The following is a 13,322-nucleotide window of genomic DNA, read 5'->3' as shown; positions in this document are numbered from 1 at the left end:
AAGTCACTGGAAACAGCTTGGGTAGGCTCAAAAGTTGGGTGGGGCAGGGCCTCAGGAAATCACCAGGGTGGGCCAACAGTGTGAGCCAGGTTGCTGGAGTCCCAGATATGGCGCCCTTCTGCCAGCCTGGTGGGGGAAGGGCTCATCAAAGGAACAACGGCCTCTGCCAGCATGTTGGTCCTGGAGAGAGCTGCCTCTCCAGCTTTCGCCCGATGCCAAACAACTCAGTTCTTCCCTGTATGTCTCTGGTGCCTTTCAAGCTGCCGCCCCGCTACTGGAGCCAGTCTCGATGTGGCCTATTCTTTAATTTCATAGTTGTAGGACTTCCATTCAGCTCGATTTCAGGCAGTTCTGAATAATGGTTGTTCTGTAGTTTAGTTGTGATTGTGAGAGGAGGTGATCCCGCGGTTACCTACACCACCATCTTGAGTGGAAGTCAACACTGGCATTTTCATTTTATAAATCAGGAAAACAAGCCCATCGTCAGACCAGTAGTGAGAGACTCCCTGGCAGAGGGGGCTTGTGAAAAGTAGAATTTATTCACAATCCAACTGAGAAAAGTAGAGGTTTGTTCTCCTGAAGGCCAAAGATAAGGGGGTACAGAAGAGGATGATGAACAGATGATTTACACCAGCCTGGGAAAAGTGGCTGGATTTTTTCTCTGACTGTGCTAGGTGGGCTAACCCTTAGTTCTAGGCACCCAGCATCTCAATTTCCTATTTCAGTAGTCAGACTCGAATATCCATAGAATCACCTAGGGAGCTTGTTACAAGTAAAGGTCCCCAAGACCCACCTCCAAGGTTCTGTTTCAGTAGGTCTAGAGCAGGACCTAGGGACCTGCATTTTAAGACATACCCCATCCCTGGGAACTTTGGGAACTCCTTGTCCTTGCAGAATGCTCTCAACATACCAGCAGCAGCAAAGAATTATTATTTGCTTGGGATGGTATTCCTTTCTAGCCTCTCTCTGCTTCCCTCACCCATAATATCCCACTGGGTTATGATAGATAAGATTTATTCTCCAATTCCTTTATGTACGCTCTCCAAGCCTCAGTTTTCTCATCTACTTCACCAGGCTAGAGTAGGGATTAGGTGAGAAGGTATGTCTTATGTATAGTTCCTGACATTCAAAAAGTGTGCAATAAACATGAGTTCACTGATCTTGCCTTCTGATTCCTAGCTCCTCAAAAAGTATAGTGGCTTAGCTGGTATCTTTTGGATTTCCACAGGTTTTTAAGTGACAGTCCTGAGCAGGTCCAGAGGATAATCAAGGTGATGTCTTCCCCCAGACTCATTCCCCTATGGAAGGATTTTAAATACCTCATAAGTGACTTACAGAAAAGCAAGGTAACGTATGTGTAGGACATAAATATGTTATTATTGGCTTCTATCTATCTTAATAGTTATGAGCACTTCTGAGGAGCATAGATTCCCATGGAAGCAGGCAGAGGAGACCATAAAGACAATTGTTACCTTAGGAGGAAGTGGGCCATCAATTTCTAAATGAGTCTAGGGACCTGTTGCAAAGACATTTTTAAAAAAATCCTCACCTGAGGATATGTTTATTGATTTTTTTTTTTTTTTTTTTTTTAGAAAGAGACAGGAAGGGGGAGAGAGAGAGAAATCTATCCGCTGCCTCCCATATGCACCCCAACCAGGATTGAACCCGCAACCTAGGTCTATGCCCTGACCAGGAATTGAACCTGTAACCTTTTGGTGTGTGGGACAATGCTCCACTGAACTAAGCTACTCAGCCAGGGCTTCAAAAGACTTTTTGGTTTTGTTTTGTTAATCCGAGCCTGAGGATACGTTTTCCACTGATTTTTTTTTTTTAGAAAGGAAGGAGGGAGCCCTGGCCTTTTTGGCTCAGCGGTAGAGTGTCGACCCGTGGAACAATGAGTTGCAGGTTCAATTCTGGCCAAGGGCATGTACCTGGGTTGCGGTTCATCCCTGGCCCTGGTCCGGGTCTTGCAGGAGGCAACCAGTTGATGTGTCTCACTCACATCGATGTTTCTCTCTCTCTCTCCCTTTTTCTCCCTCTCTCTCCCTTCCACTCTATCTGAAGATAAAGAGAAAAATATCCTCGGGTGAGGATTAAAAAAATAACAATAGAGAGGAGGGAGGGAGGGGGAGAGACAGGGAGAGAGCCTCGCCCATGTGGCTCATCAGTTGCGCATCCGATGCATGCACCAAGAGGTCACTGATTCAGTTCCCAGTCAGGGCACTCGCCCAGGTTGTGGGCCAAATCCCCAGTGGGGGTGTGCAGGAGGCGGCCAATCAGTGTTCTCTCTCATGGATGTTTCTCTCTCTCTCCCTCTCTCTTCCTCTCTCTCTGTAAAATCAATAGAGGAAAAAAAAAATCTATGTGAGAGAGACACATCTATTGGTTGCCTCTCAAACCTGCCCCAACTGGGGCAGGGATCAAACCTGCAACCCAGGTATGTACCCTTGACTGGAAATCAAAGCTGTGACCCCTCGGTGCATTAACTGATGCTCTAACCACTTAGCACACCAGCCAGGGCTTGCAAGGACATTTTGATAGTGGCAGGTGAACACTTTGGAGCATTGTCAGAGGAACCAACCCTCTGGGGAAAGAGATTTTCTAAAAGAGAAGGCAGAAGGCACCAGGGAGAACATTTTTCAACCTCAGTTTTGCTATGGTTGGCTCTGTATAAAAGGACCCCAGGTTCATGCTCAGTGACATGATCTGTCACTGTGGGGTAATATATTTTGTATATATATCATCTTCCCTTGCCAAATTTAAAGGCCAGGTAGGGTGTCCTAGAAGTCTTACTTAGTGCAGTTTTAAACCTTACTAACTTAAAGCTACACTGACTTTTGGTACAACATGTCACTTTGCATTTGGGTACATGGCAGTGAACTTGCCTGATTAATCTGTTAAATGTGTCTTTTATGGCATACACACATTTTAGACAGAAGGGAGAATGTTAGAGGACAGGTATAGTGAACTTCTTGTTGAGAAGAACATCCGTTTCTCCTGTGCTCACACTATAAAATTTGCCCATAGAGGCCCTATCGACGTTTGGTTCTGTCATGTTGGGGTTTTGTTACATGCTTGTGAAGTGTAGATGTCCCACAGGTGAGACATTGTGCATGTGTGGGTGTAACAGGAGTGGTCCTTAGGGTTGTGGCATGACTTTGAGAACTGCTTCAATTGTGGCTTAAGTGAGAATATATTTAGTGCATGTGTGTCCTGGTCTCTTTGTTTATGCCATGCCTCTCCCCAGGAAACTTGGGATGACCCAAAGAGTGACATAGTTGTGCTGAGTGACCGGCCCCAGGTACTGTTCAGAGAGTCTCGCCATCCTCAAAATATGCCACTTATATGCTATTACTTCAGTGATGCCTACTTCTTTGCCTCCCTCTCATGGACAATAGCAAAAGAAATACAGGTAAAACTGCCTACTCATTCTTCTTCTTAGTCTATTCTACAGGGGCCATGCCCATATAAGCTCCTCACCCAGTGACCTGGGGAGCATTTGAGATCTTGCTCTCAGGCATATGTCCTCATTTTGGTTCAAATAAACTCTTCTAAAAATTTTTTGAAAAAAGAAAGAAAGTGACCTGGATCCAAAATTTCCTCCAATTACAGTCTCCATGTTGAATAGATTTTATGGTTCCCCTAAAGTAGGCCAAGGTTAGGGAAAGAGTACTATGCTTCCTGCTTCTATAACCACCATAACTAAGTGGTAAAATCACTCTAGAATCCTCAAATTCCTCCTTAGCACAAGAACAGGGAAAAACAGCTGAATATTCTATCCTTCACTCTTCTACTGTTTTTTCTAGTCAGTTTCCATCTTATTCTCTTCTAGGCTGTAGTATGGATGAAGAACAAAACTGAGGACATGGTCGAAAAGAGAATATTCTCCATGACTGAACGATTGCCGCCCATCCAGTGTATGGTACACGCAGGTTCCTTTCATATCCTTGTGGCCTACTGTGGTGACTTGCTCCTGCGGCTCTTTGGAGACCACTTTCGGTCATTCAAACCCTTGGGTATAGTGCCCTGCCGCTTTAACATCAACTGCCTCTGCTATGAGCCAGAAATGAAGATGCTTCTGTCAGGCATCCTGGGGGCAGTGGTCACCTGGACCATTGAGCAAAGTGGCAGGGGCCTCCAAATCGCCCACGTGGTTTCCATGCCTGGTGATGAACTTGTCCAGGACATCGTGTTGAATGGCCCCAACGGCTCCATCCTAGCCCTGTGTGAGACTGTGGTGAGGGTTCTTGAGCGCCAGGGCCTGAGCCAGCTGGGAGAGGTGAAGAGGTTCATGTCTACCACGAGTGGCTCCTCTATCACCTGCTGTTTCACCTGTTTTGATCAAGGCTTTCTCTATGCTGGAAACAGGACCGGGGACATCCAAGTATGGAGGTTCAATTACAGCTACTCTCTCCACAGTTTCAAGGCCCATTCTGCGTCAGTGATATGTATCTGCAGCCGGCCAGAAGCCCACACCCTGCTGACAGCTGGCAAGGAGGGTTTCATTAAGGAGTGGAACCTTACTTCTGGGACCCTTCTGCGGCAACTAGAACTTGGCGAGGAATTGTATCGACTCCAGTTTACTGATAACATTACTTTCTTCTGCCAAACTGCCCATACTTTCTCTTTGCGTCGTCTGCCCTGCTTCTATACCCTCTTCAATGTCTGTGGCTCTGCTCCAGAGCAGGTGCGTCGGGTCCGCTGTGGTAATAACTGGTTCCGGATCCTATGCACTACCGAGGATGGCTTGTTGCGCTTTGTGTCCCCACTAACAGGGGATCTTCTGGTTCTCACCTGGCCCTTCTCAGCCCTGGACCAGGCTATGGATTGGGCGTATGACCCAAATAAAGAAGAGCTCTTTGTAGCAACAGAGGGCTCAGAGGTGCTGGTCTTTGACACAACCCGTAGCCCTTGCCCACCCAAATATATTTTAAGCACCTCACCAGATTCTCAGGACTCAGTACAATGCATGGCTTATGGGCATTTCTACCTGGGTCGGGGTCTAGAAGGACTGATGTTCTCTGGCTACCAGAGCGGTATGATAAGGGTGCTTTCCCATCACAGCTGTGCCCGATTAGAGACATTAGTGCACTTTGGGGCTGTATTGGCCCTCTCCACGCTGCCTGGAGGGTTTTTAGGTGGTCAAGAAAGCTCTTTGCTCTGTTCCTATGGAATGGATGACTATGTACGCCTGTCAGAAGTTGTGCTTGATGTAACTAGAGTACTTCTGCAGCCTCTAGCCAGCATTCTCAGCAGCTGTCACCTAAAACACCTGATACTCTTGCCAAAATCTGTGGGTGCCATTACAGACACTAGTTGCCTGCGTCTCTGGAAATTCCATGATTTTCTGATCTCTGAGACACAGAAAGGCTCAAAGTTTATAGAGACATTGCCTCTGCACCAGTGTGCAATTACATCCTTTGATGTATGCCTGACCTTGGGTCTTTTTGTCACAGGTGGTATTGATGGCTCTGTCCGGATCTGGAACTTCCATGGTAGACTTGTAGCCATGCTGGACTCATCACTGCATTTTGGTCCACTCTGCTTTGCAAATGACAGGGGTGACCTGCTCGTGACTTTTAACCAGAGTCTTTATCTGGTATCCTGTTTAAAACTGCTTCCCTCAACCCTGCTGGTTCGCCTTTCCTTTATGAGCATGGCAGATGACGTGCTAGAAATCCCTAAGCCTTTCATACCAAGCTTCTTCTTCTCTTTTGAGACCATGTTTGTGCCCAAGTATATCTATCTTAGACATGGACAACAGGAATTAGTGGGTCTGGAGAAACTTGTCAATAAGCGGGCCATTGCCTTTGACCATAGTGTGCCACATGTCATAGAAGAAGATGAGCAAGGGAGCCCCGTATTACTGTCTACCCCAAGATATGATTCCTCGACTATAGAGGAAACTTACATAAAGATGAGAAAACCTTATCCCCGTTATGTGATTCCTCCCCAGCTACAGTTGATTGCTTGGGATGGACTCAACCCTTATCAGATACTGAAATGCTACTTTGGTTATGGGCGGAAATGGCTCTTTGCTCCTGATTGCTATATCCCTAACTCAGTGATTCGTGCTCGTCTTTGGCCAGAGGGCAGTCCAATATACCTACAGTGCAACCTGCATTCATCCATACGGAAGTTGGAATGGGACAAATCTCAACAATTCTTCTGGCACAGTAGGGTAAGACCTATACATGATGTAAAAGAACAGCCACAGGAAAAGGAAGATGAAGACTTCTTAGAAATGAGAATGTACAATGATGTAACTTATAGTGTCCTTACAGACCCAACAAACCGCAGTTGGCTGGGAAAAAGGATGAGTGAAATAGCTATTAATAGCTTGATTGAGACTATCCTCAACATTATGATGTATGCTCCTCCTCCATTGAAGTACCAATGCTGTGTTGGTGCACTAGGGCAAATCTTTGCTTCTTACCAGGTGTCTCCACCCTTGCGCTCTGAAACAGCCCGTCGTCTGCTAGATGATACAACCAATTCTAATCCACTGATCCGAGAGTTAGCCTGGGAAGGGCTGAAGCGTCTAGGAATGATCACTCATCTCTTTGCCATGCCTTTGGCGCAGGGATTAATGGACAAAGACCAAAGAGTGAGGAGTAAGGCACTGAGCCTCATGACTGACACTGGAATCCACTCTAAGCGCTCACTCTTAAGCATGATCCAGAACCGAGACACTTTCCAGGAGATGCAGTAAGTTCTTTGTGCCTTTCTCAATTCTTTTCTAGCTTCTAATTTTCCTCTGTCCCTTTCCCATTTCCCCCTTTATTCTTTATCTTTTCATCCCTGTTCATTGGCTTTTCCTGCCCTTTTTTCTTGTTCATAGTCTTTTCCCATTCCTACACTATCTGGACAATCCCCTTACTGTTCAATTTTTTTCCATTTATTCTCCTATTCCTGTCGGTCCCCTACCTCTTCAAGTTCCCCTTTTCATCTTTTTCTCCTAACCTCGCAGCCTCTATACAGATCACTCCATTCATTGCCATCTTATCTCCCTAGACATTTCCGTTCTTCTTGGCCATTCTTTACCTTGACATAACACTGTCTCTGTTAGCCACTTTGCCAAGCCCCCGCCTGTTCCATATCAGTTCTTTCCTTCTCATTTTCTCTTTTCCCTAATTCAGCATGCTCATTCTTCTCCTTTGACTTTCACAGGCAGGAAATGATTGGGGAGAAAACCTTGGACAATCTGCTGGGGATGCGTGCCACAGATCTCCAAATCCTTCATACTCAAGTGGAGCAACGACTGAATGAAGACCTGACCTTGTCACAAGGAGATAAAAAGCCTTCTTTTTCTTTAGATGTCTCAGATGTTTCTGAAGTGACACCCATTTCCAAGCAATCTCAGTTAGCTCTGAAAGAATCTGAAGTTGCCATCAAGCCCAGCAAAGGCCACAGACGGAGCCGAGTAGGGAGCAAAAAGAGTAGTATGTATGGGGTGATCCAGGTCATGGTTCACAGTCCCCAAGAAGCAGAGTAGTTAGGGCTAAAGTGGGTCAAGAGATACCAGATGGGGTAGAGACAAGTGGAAAGATCTTTTCACAGAAAAATAACCTTCCTAGGGAGAATCCACCCAAACTCAGGAAGTCTTCAAGGCCTCTCTCTCTAGGATTTTGGGTGGGGACACTGGCTTCAGCCCCCCTGATGCTGTTTCTTTTATGGCAGTCCTCTTAGCTAATATCAGATATTGGGAAGGGTTTCATTTAAGCCTACTATGCTTTCCTTATCTGCATCTCCTGATTTTCTCTGCAGCCCGAAAGTTGTTGCCAGCCCTCAAGAAGATAAAAGAGACTGGCATGGAGCCAAGTCCCTTAGACAGTGAAGCTGCACTAATGGAGGTAGAGGATACAGCAATCTATTCTAGGTCTTCAACCAGCAGTGTACTAAAGATTTCAAAAGATGCTGAACAACAGCCTCCAGAGAAAGATGTCACAATGACCCTGAAGATGCTAAGGAAAAAACATGGCAAAAGAGGCAAGAAATCCAAGAGGCAAAAGAAAAAGACAAAAAAAGCTGAAGTTATAATTGAGAAATCTCTGTCTACTGTAAAGGAAGAACCAGTTGTGAAGAAGGTGAAAGACATAGGGCGGGGTGCCTTTGGAGCTCCTGGCCGCAGGGTTGGAGATGGTTCATCGTGGCGGGATGATCTATGTCGTCTTATGACCCTGAGGATATCTGGTTCCCAAACAGAAATGTCAGAGTCTCTAAACACTGAGTTAGTGACCATGGCTCAGGAAGTGCTGGCAGATAAGCAACCCAGCTGGGAGCTCTTTGAGAAGATTTGCCCCCTGCTGAAGAAAGAAAGTGAGGTTCTGCTTGAGGACCTTGACTGGGATGTAGCCTGGCCAGAAGAGAGAACAATTTTTATTCACGAAGGAGCAGTTATAGAGGACATGGTGATCAGAGACACTGAAGAGATACCAGAGGAGCAGAGGCAAGTACAAACGGAAGCGGGGGACCTACAGAAAACCCAGGTGATTCCCAAAAAGGGCAAGAAAAAGAAAGTTATATTTTTAGAACCAAGTCATCTAACCAAGAGGAAAATACTGAAGAAAGAGATGATATCCTCTAAGACACCCTCTAAGCAAAAGAGGAAAGTAATCCAGAAGGAAATAAAAGTGGATAAAAAGGAGAGAGAAATGATCAAAAGAAAGAGAGATGTGAGTCAGGAAGTGGGGAAAATGGCCAAACTAGAGGGGAAGGTGGTTGAGCAAGAAGGAAGACCAGTTATGGATGAGAATAAGCTGACTTTTCAGGACTGGAAGAAGTCCTGGGATGAGTGGAAACAGACCCATGGTGAGACAAGTATATCCTGGAATGAATGGAAGACACTCTGGGACAGACAGCATCTTGAGGAAGAGGAGAAATCACAAAAGGACAAAGAAAAGCTATTCCCAGATGAAGAAAAGCTATTCCCAGATGAGGAAAAGCTGGATGGGGGGAAGAGGAATCTGGAATGGGATAATGTGGCGCAGGTCTGGAAAGAGATGTCAGACAGGTCCAGGAAGGAAAAATTAAAGGATGAAGAGGAATTGACCCTGAAGATAGAAGAATTGCCTCAGGAGGGGGAAAAAGAAGAAGAAAAAAAGCTGGTGATAGAAGAGCAGAGACAGGTCCAGAAAGAATACAAACAGGCTTGGGTTGAGAAGAAACGAGCCCAAGCTGAAAGAAAACGAGCCCAAGAAAAGAGGAAACTGGCACAAGAAGAAGAGAGACTGGCACAAGAGGAGAGAAAACTGGCTCAGGAAGAGAGAGAACTGGCCAGGGATCACAGGAAACTGGCTCAGAGAGACAGGAAAATGGTCCAGGCAGAGGAAAAACTGGCCCAAAAACAAGTTTGGCTAAGCCAGGAAACAGAGAAAATGGCCCAGCAAAGGAAGAAATTGGCCAAGAACTGGGAGAAACTGGCTCATGAAAAAGAGAAAATAGCAAAGAAAGGAGAGAGGCTAACTGAAGCAAAAAATGTATTGGTCCAGAAAATGGAACAAATAGTCCAGAAGGAGCAAGATCTGGCATGGCAGGAAAAGGAACTAGCCCAGGGACTGAAGGAGCTGACATGGAAAGAGGAGGAACTGTCTAGGAAAGAAGAGCAACTGAATCAGGAAGAGGAGGAGCTACCTAAGGAAGCAGAGAGACTGGCTCAGGAGAAGGAGACACTGGCCTGGAAAGAGGAGAAACTGGTTATGGAAGAAAGAAACCTGGTCCAGGAAGAATTGCTGCTGATCCAGGAAGAGAAGAAACTGGCCGAGGACTTGGAATATCTGCCTGAGGAAGAAGAAAGACTTGCCCAGAAAAGGGAGCAATTGATGGAGAATAAGGAAAAACAGGCCCAGGAAAAGGAACAATTGATCCAGGACAAGGTACAACTTGCAAACAAGAAGAGGATACTAGCTCGGAGGGAGAAGACTCTGGAGCAGGAGCAGGAAGAGCTGGCTCAGGAGAAGGTAAAAATTTTTCAGAGGGTAAAGAACTTGCATCAGCTCAAAGAAAACCTTGCCCTGAACAGAAATAAATTAGTGCAAGTACAGGAGAAACTGGACATGTACAAGAAGAAATTGTTCCAGATGGAGGAGAAGCTGGTAAAAGAGAAGGGAGACCTTTTCCAGAAGAAGGAGAGACTAGCTGATGCAGAGAAAAAACTGGCCCAAGCAGAGGAAAATCTGGCTAAGAAACAGCATGACCTAACCCAGGAAAAAATGAAATTAGCTATAGAGCACAGGATAAAATCTCAAGAACTGCATCTGCTCAGTAGAGAAGATGATATTAGTGAGAAAGAAAAGGCACTGGGCATGGAAATGAAGAAACTGGCCCAGGAGAAGTTGAGACTGGCTGAGGAAAGGGAAAGTCTTTCTAAGGGAGAGACTCAAGAAATCTCAACACAGAGAAAACTGAATGAGAATGAACTAGAACTAATTCAGAGGAAATTGTCACTAGAGGAGAAGATATTGATCTATGAAGATAGGACATTGGCCGCAAAGCAAAGGCAAATTGCCAAAGGAAAATTAGAAGTTACTAGAGGAGAGAGAGTATTTGCCCAGGAAGAACGGAAGCTAGCCAAAGTAGTAAGCAAACTGACTAGAGGAAAAATTTCCAAGGAACCATCAAAAGTAAGCAGTAAAATCTTAAAGGTATTTCAAAACCTTATCAAAAAAGAAAGGATACTAACCCAGGATGAAATACAGATGACAAAGATAAACAGGGCATTCTTAGTTAAGGAAAGAAGATTGAGCAAAGAACAAAAGGAACTTGATGCCAAAGAGTGGGATATTTCTGAGAAGCAACCAGAAGAGACCAAAGATAAGAATAAACTGGCTAAGAAACACAGAGAACTGGCCAAAGAAATGAGGAAAATGATGCATAAAGAGAAAAAAATAACTGAGAAAGAAAGCAAATTGGCTATGGAACAGAGAGAAGTCATACAGGAAGAAGAGGAAGAAATAACAGAGGAAGAAGTGTCACCCCTTAAACAAAAGTCAAGAAAGAGAATAGCATTTAAGGAAGTTGAAATGCCACAGGAAGAATTTCTTGGTCAGGGGGATGAGGTGGAAAGTGAAGAGAGCTTTTCTGGAGAAATGGAAAGCCTGTTAAATAAAGTAGAACAAGAGAGCTCGGAGGAGGAGGAGGAGGAGGAGGAGGAGGGGGAGGGGGAGGGGGAGGGGGAGGAGGAGGAAGAAGAGGAGGAGGAAGAAGAGAAGAAAATGGAGGACAAAAAAGAGGTAGAGGAGAAGAAGAAGACGACACCGAAGAAGAAGAAGACGACGAAGAAGAAGAAGACGAAGATGACAGAGGAGGAGGAAGTGTCTGAGAAAGATGAAAGCATGAGTGAGGAAGAGATAGAAAGTTTGAGTGAGAAAGAAGAGGAAGAGAAGCGAAGTTTACTGGAAGAAGAGGTAGACAAGGAAAAAGAGATCTTAAAAAAAGAAAAACTATTTACATTACAAGAAAAAAGAGGAAAGGATCTAAGAGGAATAGAAATAGTCCCTTCTGTTAGTAAAAGAATTCCTGATATAAACCTGGAAATTCTGAAAAGCCCTACCAAAAAACAAATCTCGGTAGCTCTGGAGAGGAAAGAGACTATACCAGTGCCATTGTTTATAAAACAACTATCCAGGAAAGATAAGGCCACAGCACTTGAGACACCCAAGATATTCCCAGAGACAACGTTTATGGATAAACAAGAAGGACTGTTGAAGAAATATCAGCCCATTCCTCTACAAGTTATAGAGTCCCAAGAGCCAGATTTAAAGACCCCATATTTATCCCACATATTGAGGAAGACCACGGAAGCTCAGAAACTCCAAGGCAAACCACTAGGGGACAGGTGGCAGTGGCTTTCAAAGCATCCTCCATCTCTGAAGGGACAAACTAAGGTACAATTACCTGAGTCCCAAATCCTGGCTGAGAGAATATATACAGACATGAGCCTCTCAGATGTAGAATGGACCCAGCGTGTCCTAGAACGGATGGAGGCAGGAGAACAGCTTTCCAGAGACAGTTTCCATAGATTGTGCCAGCTTCTGAAAGACCTCACCTCACAAGGAACCTTAGAGTGGATGCATCTAACCAAACTTGAAGCTATCATTTACCGTCACAGGCAGGTCCCAGAATCACATAGCACACATATCTCAAAGCCCAGTAAGAAGCCTCTTGGTCCCAAATACCCAAAAGTGATCCCTCCTATAAAAAGAAAGGAAAAGGAAAGCTACTTAAAACCTTTGGCTTTCCCCACACCAAAGTCCTCATTAGCTACCAAAAGGATTCCAGACTCAAAGGCTATAAATTGGCATCTTCTAGGAGAGCCTTACAGGAGTGCACGAGCAGAGCAGATATCCAGTGCCCTCAAGGAGATGGAAGGGCAACACTTTTATCCTGCCACAAGAGACATTGTCACAGGTGCCCATGCCTCTGTGGAAAAACAAACCCTAGCACTGATGTTTCAGAAGGATTTCTGGGCTTTTAAGGATAAGAGCAGGTTTCCCAGATTGCCCAAGGTGGAAAAGAAGACACAGCCCAGCTCTAAAAAACAGGAAAAGGTACCTCTATGGGAGACATTTGTGGCCCTGTACCATGTTTTGCGGATGTTGCAGGAGCGATATGCAGAAAACAGTGCTGCTTGGATAGAACAGTTCTACCAGCTCATGGACCTATATCAACTTAAGTCCCCTGGGATCCAGAGATTGCTACAGGACCTGCTAATGAGAGAGAAACACCAATCCTATGAGATCATCTACAAAGAGGCCCTCAAAGCCACAGAGCTAGCTCCCGGGGAGCGGTTGTTCTACCACCTGTTCTGTGGTAACTCTCACATCCCTAGAGGTCCTCTGGAGTTCCAGGAGGTGGTGTCCCTCTCAGGGCAGAACAATGTGCATACTATGGTTCCCATAGGCATTGCCCGTTATGGCATCTTAGAACTTGCCTGGAAGAGCCTGCCCCAAGCTGATGTTCACCTTACCAAGGAATTGGCCCATATCACTGCTCCTACCCCCTAATTTAGGACTGAATGGAGGTCAGGACTTTTTATTCCCACCTGGAGAAAGCCTTGTCACCAGATAGACCTTTGTAACTAGGTCCCATACAGATGTAGGGCCAGGCCAAAGACCCTTTCCTATGAAGCTCCAGAAGCCAGCTTCTATATGTGGAATAAAGAGGAGATTCTCATATCCAGCAAGCTCTGTGATGTGTCCCTTTTCCTCAAATGTTGCTTCTCCAGAAAGGTAGTCAAGGAGACCAGATACTCACGTACTCCAAAGAGTGAGAAAACACCAGAAACACTGGCCAGTGTGGCTCAATTGGTTCAGTATCATCCT

The 13,322-nt window shown here is 45.3% G+C and overlaps 1 protein-coding gene across 1 annotated transcript; it reads left to right on the top strand.

The window, feature by feature from the left end:
* Positions 1-1,274: 1,274 nt before the first annotated feature.
* On the top strand, positions 1,275-13,004 carry WDR87 (WD repeat domain 87). Its single transcript, XM_036275025.1, has 5 exons — positions 1,275-1,346; positions 3,248-3,301; positions 3,833-6,708; positions 7,171-7,442; positions 7,768-13,004. Exons 1-5 carry the CDS (start codon positions 1,275-1,277, stop codon positions 13,002-13,004), a joined length of 8,511 nt encoding a protein of 2,836 aa, XP_036130918.1.
* Positions 13,005-13,322: the final 318 nt, after the last annotated feature.

Source organism: Molossus molossus, unplaced genomic scaffold (assembly GCF_014108415.1).
Source record: "Molossus molossus isolate mMolMol1 unplaced genomic scaffold, mMolMol1.p scaffold_m16_p_21, whole genome shotgun sequence".
Taxonomy (NCBI): Eukaryota; Metazoa; Chordata; class Mammalia; order Chiroptera; family Molossidae; genus Molossus; species Molossus molossus.
The sequence above is the reverse complement of the archived record's forward strand: the minus strand, read 5'-3'. Positions and strand labels throughout refer to the sequence as shown.